Source organism: Coffea arabica, chromosome 4c (assembly GCF_036785885.1).
Source record: "Coffea arabica cultivar ET-39 chromosome 4c, Coffea Arabica ET-39 HiFi, whole genome shotgun sequence".
Lineage (NCBI taxonomy): Eukaryota > Viridiplantae > Streptophyta > Magnoliopsida > Gentianales > Rubiaceae > Coffea > Coffea arabica.
The window spans coordinates 51,769,774-51,780,759 of NC_092316.1; the positions used below are offsets into that span (position 1 = coordinate 51,769,774).

General features: G+C 36.4%; 2 protein-coding genes and 1 long non-coding RNA gene across 5 annotated transcripts; 2 read left to right on the forward strand and 1 right to left on the reverse strand.

Moving 5' to 3' along the window:
- The first annotated feature begins 227 nt into the window (after positions 1-227).
- Positions 228-3,214, forward strand: LOC113738606 (protein NRT1/ PTR FAMILY 2.11-like). 2 transcript variants are annotated; one of them, XM_072046356.1, is made up of 5 exons: positions 228-603; positions 1,135-1,352; positions 1,478-2,043; positions 2,145-2,629; positions 2,792-3,214. In XM_072046356.1, the coding sequence occupies exons 1-5, from the start codon at positions 528-530 to the stop codon at positions 3,037-3,039; spliced, it is 1,593 nt and encodes a 530-aa protein (XP_071902457.1). In that variant the 5' UTR covers positions 228-527; the 3' UTR covers positions 3,040-3,214. The 2 variants fall into 2 exon arrangements, with proteins under 2 accessions (XP_071902457.1, XP_027121650.1); XM_027265849.2 differs by having other exon boundaries at positions 232-603; positions 2,145-3,214.
- A 2,341-nt stretch (positions 3,215-5,555) lies between these two features.
- Positions 5,556-6,170, reverse strand: LOC140005011 (uncharacterized). The gene is made up of 2 exons (XR_011812837.1): positions 5,979-6,170; positions 5,556-5,818 (listed from the first exon to the last, which is right to left on the reverse strand). It is a non-coding gene; the product is annotated as an uncharacterized lncRNA (long non-coding RNA).
- Positions 6,171-6,783: 613 nt separating this feature from the next.
- Positions 6,784-9,668, forward strand: LOC113739486 (protein NRT1/ PTR FAMILY 2.10). Of its 2 annotated transcripts, XM_027266705.2 has the most exons (4): positions 6,784-7,257; positions 7,352-7,569; positions 7,878-8,434; positions 8,584-9,668. In XM_027266705.2, the coding sequence occupies exons 1-4, from the start codon at positions 7,176-7,178 to the stop codon at positions 9,482-9,484; spliced, it is 1,758 nt and encodes a 585-aa protein (XP_027122506.1). In that variant the 5' UTR covers positions 6,784-7,175; the 3' UTR covers positions 9,485-9,668. The 2 variants fall into 2 exon arrangements, with proteins under 2 accessions (XP_027122506.1, XP_027122507.1); XM_027266706.2 differs by lacking the exon at positions 6,784-7,257 and having other exon boundaries at positions 7,426-7,631.
- Positions 9,669-10,986: the final 1,318 nt, after the last annotated feature.

Below are 10,986 nucleotides of genomic sequence, written 5' to 3' on the forward strand. Positions count from 1 at the left end.
TTGTATCAAAAAAAAAAAAAGATTGCTTTATATTGCATCAAAGAAATTTCATATAAACTTCAAAGATGATGTGGTTAGACTTGTCATTGCATATGTTATTCTTGCTTTATCAATTGGATTCTGCAACAAGTACGACGAACTGTCTTTAGTTTGTGTAAGGATGAAGACAAAGGAGAGAGCACACACCATTTATGGCTGGGAATTCCGAGTGTTTTTTACCATTACATGCCAATGACAAGAGGACAGAATAGTTCCTTCAAATTCAAGAGTTCATCTTCTATCAGATAAAAAGTGAAGAAATTTGTATATCGCACATAGTGCCATAAGCAAAAGATACGCCTTTTGTGATGCACAAGGAATTTGATCCCACCTCAATGATGTCTGCCCACGTTCTTGAAAAAGTTGCCTTCCCCTTTTTATTGTAGCTTGTAGAATTTCCTATATAAATCCTAAAACCATGCAAGTTAGTTCAGTGATCAAAGGGAAAATTTTGACAGACGGACAAAAATTTTGTCTGGAAAGTGGCAATGGAGAAGACTGAGAACCAGGCTACTAGTAATGGACCCAACTATAGAGGAATCAAGGCTATGCCTTTTGTCATAGGTATGTTTCTACACACACATGCTGATACAAAAGGTTATGTTTCTTTCATTAAGTATTCTTCATGATAAACATATAGTTTCTGTAAAATGATAATCATCTCATCCCAGTCATTCTTGAATTTCTGTAAATGTTACGAGCTTTAAGCAGAAAAACAACTAGTTCCCAACAGAAAACGCTTTTTCTGACAACTGAATGCTGAAAGAACAAGCAGTCAGCCACAGACCGTGAATACGACCAATTTGTTGCATACTGAATAATCACAAATGTTCAGGTGGCACAGAGTACGTTGTTGTCTGGACTTAGAGTAAAATTATGGGACAAACAGAAGATCATATTCTAGAAAACAGAGGAGGCTTTCAAATGGAGGGCTAGCCACCAGAGTGCCTCCAATATTTACTGGCTATAAGAAATAGGAAGGCTGTTAATCAGCGTTTTTGCCTCAGTCAAAGACTGCAACTCTTTCCATAAGGGCCTGAAAAGGAGTCATGCTTCTTATTCAGGAATAACATTGTTGTAATGAAAATTTTGCAGGGAACGAAACCTTTGAGAAACTGGGAACAATCGGTACCTCATCAAACCTCTTGGTTTACCTGACAAGTGTTTTCAATCTGAAGTCCATTACGGCGACGAATATCATCAACGTCTTCAATGGAACTTGCAATTTCGGTACCTTGCTTGGAGCCTTCCTGTCTGATACTTACTTTGGTCGTTACAAAACCTTGGGATTTGCTTCAGTATCCTCCTTTTCGGTATGAAAATTTGCAGTGCTATATCTTCTTGGTCATATCACTGCTTCAAACTCAACTTCATTCATCTAATTAGTAATAGTTGAATGCAAATCTAATTCTTGGTATCTTTCGAGTTCTCATTGCAGGGTATGCTTGTGTTAACTCTAACAGCAGCCATTTCAAAGCTGCATCCGCCTCAATGTGGAAGTGGAGGTGAAGAGGCAGGCAGATGCTTCGGTCCAACACCTTGGCAAATGGCATTTCTGTTTAGTGGCTTTGGATTACTAGTTGTGGGTGCTTCTGGCATTAGGCCTTGTAATTTGCCATTTGGGGCTGACCAATTTAATCCTAATACAGAGTCAGGGAAAAGAGGAATTAGCAGCTTTTTCAACTGGTATTATTGCACTTATACATTTGCAGTCATGATTTCATTGACCACGATTGTTTACGTGCAATCCAATGTGAGCTGGTCTCTAGGGTTGGCTATTCCAACAATTCTTATGTTCTTATCCTGTGCGGTTTTCTTTGCGGGAACAAGAATATATGTGAAAGTGATACCAATGGGGAGTCCTTTAACTAGCATTTCACAAGTTATTGTAGCTGCATTCAAGAAGAGACAAGTTGAGTTGCCAAAGCAACCGTGGATCTCACTTTTCAACCATGTTCCTTCCAATTCCATAAACTCTAGAATCGCTTACACCAAGCAATTCAGGTACTATGCTTGCAAGAATCACATCAGTATTCTGAATTCATTTTGTATGTATTGTTCGCACCTGTAATTGTCTTCCAATAATAAGTGGTGGTCATGTTCAGGTTTTTAAACAAAGCAGCTGTTATAACATCAAATGACTCGATCAAAGCAGATGGATCAACAGCAGATCCATGGAAACTTTGCAGTATCCAGCAAGTTGAAGAAGTAAAATGTGTAGTACGACTAATTCCAATGTGGGCTGTTGGATTAATCTACTATGTTTCTGTAGTCCAACAACAGAACTATGCAGTCTTCCAAGCCCTTCAATCTGATAGACGGCTAGGAAAGAGCAATTTCCACATCCCAGCTGCTTCATACATCATCTTTGCTATGTTGGCCATTACAATTTGGCTTCCCATATATGACAGGATTTTAGTTCCATGGCTCGGAAGACTAACAGGGAAAGAAGATGGATTGACGCTCCTCCAGAAAGTCGGAATAGGCCTGATAATATCCGTTTTTGCCTTGCTCATTTCAGGCTTCATTGAGGACAGAAGGAGGATCATAGCTCTCACAGAACCAACACTGGGATCAGTTCCTGGCAAAGGTGCAATTTCTTCAATGTCAGCAATGTGGTTAATTCCTCAATTTGCACTATCAGGACTTTCTGAAGCATTCGCCCTGATTGGTCAAAATGAACTTTTCTACAAGCAATTCCCTGAAAATATGAGGTGCTTTGCTTCAGCATTCTTGTTTGTGGGCTTCGCAGGGTCCAGCTATTTGAGTAGCTTCTTTTCATCAATGATTCACAGGACAACAGAATGGTTGGGAGATGATCTTAACAAGGGGAGATTGGATTACTTCTATTACTTGATTGCAGCTCTAGAAATGTTTAACTTTGTCTATTTTCTTATTTGTGCACAGTGGTACAAGTATAAAGGATCAGACAGCAATCCTGGTGAGATGACCCTAGAAATGAACCATAATAATCAACATGAACAAATTCCTGCAGTCTGATGAAAATGCCATAATATTTTTTCTTAAAGCATGGAATGCCTCACAGGCTGTGGGAACAAGGACTAAGGCTTCAGTCAGTTGTACGTAAGTTTAGTCAGTTGAACAAGAATTGCATAAGTTTAGTGAAGATTTACTGTTTCAAAGAAGAAATTAAGAGCAAACTTAACTTTTCTTAGTTATGTCCACTCAAAGCTTTGATTGCATTTCGTTGTCTTAATTTTCTGCATATATCCTTGGCTTGGTTCCTTTAGGATTCTACTAATTTAGCAAGAAAATAAAGAACTGCAGCAGATGATGTGCATCTCCTAGTGAGGCCATTTTCCTTCTTGATTTCTCAAAAATCACGAGCAGTAAAATTAATCGTTCAAAAAATAATTGATACTTCACAGCACCAAAGAGGAGAAATTTTGTCGAGTGACAACATTGACAGCACAATATTAAGGTTAATTACCAGTGACATGATGTTCCTCGTTCATGGCCAACAGGTATATATTCTGTATCGAAGCCTCTTTCTAAAACAAGTAATTATAATAAGTTTTTTCCATTAGGTGACAAAATAAGCATATTAAAAAAAATGCAAAGTGGATAAATTATTAATGCTTTAAAATTGTCACCAACCTCTGAATTACAATACTTTTGAACAAGAAATTTATCACATTGGACCTCACCTTATTTGGTGCATAAACCCCTGTAATAATAAGAGTTAATCTTACATATACTGACAGCATATATACTGTTACCACTAAAGGTACGAAACATTTGCAAAATTTAGATTTCAAATTTAAATTCAAATTAATTGTCATACATCTAATAGTGATAATGTTTACGCTACCGGTGTATACATTATCAATCATAATAATACTGTACTAGTTACTGAGTAAAGATTATATATATGATCCAATAAATAATACAGCCATGCGCAATAAAAAACTAAACATCAAATCAGGTTGGTATCTAATGAGGTGGAAGATGCTGGAATCAAATAGAACAATAATGTATAGACAAACTACTTTCCTGGTTAGAGCGCCATACTATTGGTTGAATATGAACTGTTTAATAAACGTATGATTTTAAATTATGGGAGAAAAGAAAGGATAAGAAAAGAAGCGCAAAGGTTTTAATATTGTTTGAAAATTTGTAGAAGAAATTAGACGATTTTGGGGATGATTTTGTGATTTTGGGAGTTTATGATTTTAATTTTTTCTTTTTTGGGAAGGGTTGGGTTAGGTCATAGGTGATGAGACGAGAGAGATTATAAGTAGAAGGTCTTGATTTTAAAACATTCCACTTTTAAAAAAAAAAAGTTTAGAAGTCATTCAAAAAGATTTTATAAAGGACAAAGTTGGTATTTTGAAAAAATTATACAAAGCTTTGTTCAAATTTCCATCCAAATCTAGCCATAAATTAGGGCAGAAAACATTTTGGCTATGGGAGGGAAAGAAATCTGTCCAATGTCTTTTATTTTCTTTCCCACGGTTTCTCCCAAACAACAGAAATTTAAAAGTATCCATCGAAAGCTTTTCTTTTCTTCTCTTCTTTTTTTCTTGCTTACAAAACGCACTGTTCATACACAGTATTAATTGTTAAGTTGTTATAAATTAACCATTTTTTATACGTTTAACCTTAATGTTTGTCTTACAATTAATTAGCATATTAAATTTTGTGAAATAGCATTTTGAGTTCTTTTTATATTAATTTTTGTGTAAAAAAATAAAAATTATAGAACACAAAAAAGTTCCCATGCAAATGCATGGGAAAGAAACTTGTTTATTCAATATTTTACTGTCACTCTTTTTTCTCAATATCCCATCAAACATGTAGCCTATACTAGCACAAGGATTTGTTCACGTGGTAATTTTGAACCAAAAAGTAAGAGCCTTAATAGCATAATGCCTAAGATTTAAATCCCATCATGAAGAAATATTTTTTTTTCTGCGCCTCCAATACAACGCTAGCTGAGGTCAAATGCACAGATTTTGTTTGCTACTTATAGTCGATTAATTACGACTGTGCCCCTCCTATACAAGAAAAGAAAAAAACAGAAACAGAAAAAATAGGGAAAGTGGAGGAATCAGCGTGGACTTTGAGACATACGCCAAGACAGTTTAAGCAAAATATGAAAAAAAAAAAAAGATTAATATTTCCTACACTGATAGTATATATATTATCAGCGTTGAATGAATGACAACTATATAAATCTTGAATTTGAAATTCAATTTTTGTATACATGTTATGAATCTAATAATAATAGTGTGTCAGTGTACGGAGCATGAAGCCGTTGTGTTGTGCCTTCCCTACAATTTGGCGTGAAAGAAAATTGAAAGATGAGGGGACCTTCTCTAATTTTACACGATAAAACTTCAAGTTTTGCAATTCAAACAATATTCTTCTTTCTCTATCTCTCTCTTTTTTTTTCCTTTTTTTGTTATTTGTTTTTGGGGGGGGGGGGGGGGGGAGGTGTGGGGTGTTTGTGTAGTTGGGAGAGGTGGACAGAAAAGGTTGGAGGAAAATCATAAGAATCAAGTGACTAATTTCCTTTATTTATCCTTGGTCCCCATTTCATGCTTCCAAAAATAGGCCAGAAGAACAACTTTTGGAAAAGGGTCCTTGTCTAATTCACTAAATTCTTCCAATTCATATTCGGAATATCCACCATTGTACTGTTGATTTTCATACGAAAGTCCGCCAACCATTCGTTCATTTATAGTCAACCATTCCATCAGAAACGATCAAACCTCTTTTGAAAGCTTGCCTTCAGGCATCAATTTCCGGGATACATCTACATGAAGGGAAGGGGTACTTTAAACATGTGTTGATGAAAGTTCACAAATGAATCTACAATATTGTGAATATCTAAAGCAAACTATTGGAACTTAGATAAAAAGGTTAACAAACAAGGGCCAAATTTAGACAAAAAGATTAACAAAAAAAAAAAAGACCTCATGGAAGCAGTCCCATGCTCGAGAACTATGCCTTCTTAAAGTTGCCATAAAACCGCAAATTCGATCGACATGAAACCACTTAGCTTACATGAATTGGCACTCGTATCTCATTTTCATGGATAAGGTTTTCCAATTAACGGTAAAAATGATGAGGCTTTACGGCCAGAATGAGAAGATTTGATGACAATAATATACCCTGCACACTTGCGTGTGTCAGATTAAATCAAAACAATGTTTACATTTTACTTGCTGAAAGAAGGTAGACAACAAATATAACACGTCTCGGAAACCAATGTCGGCATCAAATATAGGAAAAAGTTTTTTTTTTTTTTTTTTTTTTTTTATGGGATAGCACTAGCAAGTTGTTATAGCGACCTAGACCGACCAAAGAGGTATAGATGTTCTCTGGTGTGTTAGACGTAATGAACCTTGCATCTCTGTCCTAGCACAACAATACCAGGGTTTCATGTCCTCATGAGTCATGGTAGCCAAACTCGAATTATCCTTGGAAAGAAGAACCGTCCAAGAATCTCCATGTCTTCTTATTCATTTATTTATATATTTAGGACAAGATAATCACCTCAACCATTAATTAATTGATTAGTTTGTTCCATTGATATTGATGTCCACTCTCAAGTAGAGTCTCAATGATTGATGCTTTCGTGGACAGATGTTTTTCCACCGATTGAGACGTCAAAATGGTAGGAAGAGGCTGGAAGAGGCTACCGATAGTTTGAAGTTGGCAAGTTGACTGTCCTAACCGGCCTGCATTGAATATAGAAGAATCCATGAAATGATTTATGGGAATATAACTAAACAACATAGAGCAAAAACATATTGCTCCATAATTTTATCATAAATAAACTCTTAAATTTGGATGTTTGCCTTCTAGGGTGTTTCAAGGAATAAATATAATTATGCAGTTTTATAGAAGAATATGTACGTGAGGTAAAAAGGTAATCAGAGAATGTGTTTAAATTTTTCTAAAACATGTTTTCTAAACGCATGAGCAATTGAGGCTATGATCTCCTTAAATAGGGTACTTCTAGGATGAAGAAACCAGTTCCTGGAACAAGTTCATAAATACTTTAGTTGACCATTCCCCTTACTAGCTTGTATGCTCGGTCTGTATACACACTATTGAGAAACATACATAAACTTGAAATTAAGCACCTGCCTTTAGAGCTGAGAGCAATGAAGAATCATGGACAGAAACAGAAAGACACAAAGCATGAGCCAAATTATCAAGGAATCAAGGCTATGCCCTTTGTCGTAGGTACATCAATTTGATGCTTAATCGTTCTGATACAAATAACTGCATTTGTTGGGTAGTAGAAGCATGACAGTTTTAACAATATTCTACCATGCAGGAAATGAGGCTTTTGAGAAGCTTGGAACAATTGGATCCTCATCCAATCTCTTGGTTTATCTGACTTCTATTTTCCATATGAAGACCATCACTGCCACCAACGTCATCAACATCTTCAATGGCACTTGCAACTTAGGTACTCTGGTTGGAGCTTTCCTTTGTGACACTTACTTCGGTCGCTACAACTTGCTGGGCTTTGCTTCAGTTTCCTCTTTCTTGGTGAGCAACTGAGCATTATTCTTAACAGTTACAGCTGAGGAGACCGTGGCCTAGTGATTAAGGTTAAGAACTCAGAATTTGAAAGTTTTAGGTTTTAATCTCTCTTTCCCCTCCCCACTTCTTAAAGCCCATTCATCTCCCTGCTCTAAGGGGAAAAAAAATCTTAACAGTTAGTATAAATTTAGCCCCTTTTACCATGCTTAAGAGTACAACTTCATGTACTGAAAAGAATTTTTTTTATCCTAATATTAGAGTATGCAGTAAGTAAGAATATTGATGATTTTTTGTTAATGACCCTTGTGGTGCAGGGAATGCTTATGCTTACACTAACGGCAGCAGTCTCCAAGCTGCACCCTCCGGCGTGCGGCGAAGGAAGCGGATGTGCTGGTCCATCACCGGGGCAGCTAATATTTCTGATAAGCTGTCTGCTGCTCCTAGTGCTAGGGGCTAGTGGGATAAGGCCATGCAATTTGGCCTTTGGAGCTGATCAATTCAATCCAAATACAGAATCAGGGAGAAGGGGGATCACCAGTTTCTTCAATTGGTACTATTTGACCTATACTTTTGCCATGATGGTGTCTCTAACAATAATAGTTTATATTCAATCGAATGTGAGCTGGTCGATTGGATTCGCCATTCCAGCAGTTTTGATGTTTTTATCGTGTGCATTCTTCTTCTTGGGTACGAGGATATATGTCTGTGTATTGCCAGAGGGAAGTCCAATGTCTAGCGTGGCTCAAGTTGTAGTTGCTGCAATCAAGAAAAGGAAATTGAAGCAGCCAGACGATCCTAAGGTGTCTCTTTTTAACAGTTTTTCTACTGCCAGTTCTATCAATTCAAGGCTTCCTTATACGGACCAGTTCAGGTAATCATGATATATAAACTTTGTGCAGAAAAAATCTCTCTCAAGGACAGTGGTCAATTGTTCAGTCCAAAAGAGTAAAATTCTCGTGCACTAGATTTAGTTTTCGTAGTACTGTAGTTAACAATAAAGATCACTTTTTGTCACATCAGATTTCTCGACAAAGCTGCAATCATAACCCCTGAAGACGAAATAAATTCGGACGGATCACCAGCAAATCCATGGAGACTCTGCAATGTTCAGCAAGTAGAGCGAGTTAAATGCATATTGAGGGTAATTCCCATATGGGTAGCATGCATCGTCTACTTCATTTCAGTAGTTCAAATCCAGAACTACGTTGTTTTTGAAGCCCTTCAAGCAGACAGGCGTTTTGGCACCAGCGAATTCAAGATTCCTGCAGCTTCTTACATCGTTGTAGCCATGCTAGCCCTCACCATCTGGGTCCCGATTTACGACAGATTAATAGTTCCATGGCTGAGGAGGGTTACTGGAAAAGAAGATGGCCTAACCATCCTGCAAAGAATTGGAATTGGATTTGCATTTTCTGTTGTGACTATGATCGTTTCAGGCTTGGTGGAGAGCAAAAGAAGAAGCATCGCCCTCTCTAAGCCAACAATCGGGTTTGAACCGAAAAAAGGTGCCATTTCTTCCATGTCAGGTTTATGGCTATCTCTGCCATTGGTTTTGTCTGGGATTTCAGAAGGATTCGCCATCATAGGAGAAAATGAATTTTTCTACAAGCAATTCCCTGAGAGCATGAGGAGCATTGGGATGGCTTTCATATTTGTTGGCACTGCAGTAGCGAGTTATTTGAGTAGTTTGATATCATCAATTATTCAAAGCATAACAGGCAGGAGTCATGGAGAAAGCTGGTTAGCTGAAGATCTCAACAAGGGAAGATTGGATTACTATTATTACTTGATAGGAATTTTGCAGTTCTTGAATTTGATTTATTTTCTAGTCTGTGCGAGGTGGTACAAGTACAAAGAGGCAGAGGACGTTTCTGAAGTGGCCGTGGTGAAATTGCAGTCTGAAGAGAAAGAAATTGTTTGAGATTTTTAAATGATTTTATACATGGATCCAATTTTCATTCATGATTGGGAGAAGGCAAACTAATCATTTGGCTTGAATTTTAACATGTGAAAATTGAGTAGTAATTTCAATTGCAATGTGTACATGAGGTCATAGCTTATTCAACATGAGTGCTACAATATAATGAGCCTTGACATTCCAATCATTGCATACTTTAAGGTTTTTTTTTTATGTGAAATTATACTTATGGAAGGATTATATTGTATACAAATTTGAAAATATTCACCTGAATTGGAGATTTATTTTTCCAATTATTAGTTTAAATGCATTATGCGTCAATGGATAGATATATAATATCATGAAGATATAGTATACAAGTTTTAATATTTGCACATCCTAAAGAAGTTGAGACTATGCTCAATTCAAGCATGTTTAATGAGCCAAAGTGCAGTATGAAATGAATTAAGTTATTTACTCAATTTTGGGTGAATTGCACTCAATTCCCTGCATTTATAAATTTTCTCACTTTGCCCCCCACAATTTTGTTGATCAACCCTTTAACCACACCTTTTGATTGAAATTGTAGAGATTGTGTGTATTTGAAATTTTTTTTTTTTGAGGTGTTTTTAGAGTATTTTACTGCACCCTCTGAAAACAAAAACAAGTTTACGAAAAACTCCACAATATTGTATTTTTGGTCAAAAGATTATTCAATTAACATTTTCGTCCAAATATAGATATAGGCATGCTACTGCTAGGATTGTTTGCAATTGCTTAAAACCAGTTGCATAGCTTTTGTTTAAGCGAAAAATATCTTGACTTGTTTTCAATCACTTTTTCCTTTTGCAATTAGAAACAGCTTTGCCTATTTAAACATGAAAGAAAAGAATTGTCATTTTTTATCAATTACAGAAATGAGGGGAAAACTATTTAAAAAAAAAAAGGCTTTATAGAAGTAGTCAACGGAGTTATAAATTAGGCCTAGTTTGGGAGATTATGCAAGAAAGGGAAAATATATAACAATTCAAAAAAAAAAAAAGTGAGGGTTGGAAAATCCTATAATATCTTTCTCATCGTCATTGGAGTTTCAGATTCGTAAAGGATGATGTTTGACTGACGCTATTGTTATCATCTTTTATTCCAACTTTTTTGGGAAAAATGTAGTGTATGGGAATTTTATAAAGCTTCCTTTTTCTGCCTACAAAAATTTTACAAATTGACTGCTCCCCCTTGTCTATTATTTCCCATATTCCTCTACCCATTTCTCATAACAAGTCAACGTGGAGGGAAGATTTGAAAAGGCCCAAAGACGACGCGGATAAAAAGTCAACGTTGTTGAGGGAGGATTTGAAAAGGCTCAAGAATAATGCGGAGGGATTGAATACCATCGAATTAAACGGATGCCTACCACCCGCTGACTGACGACACATCATTCTATCATTGCCGTGATCATTCATAACTCCCAAAAGTATACAGAGACGAACCCACCAGATGCTTTAAGCCAAGAAGAAAGACATAGTGGC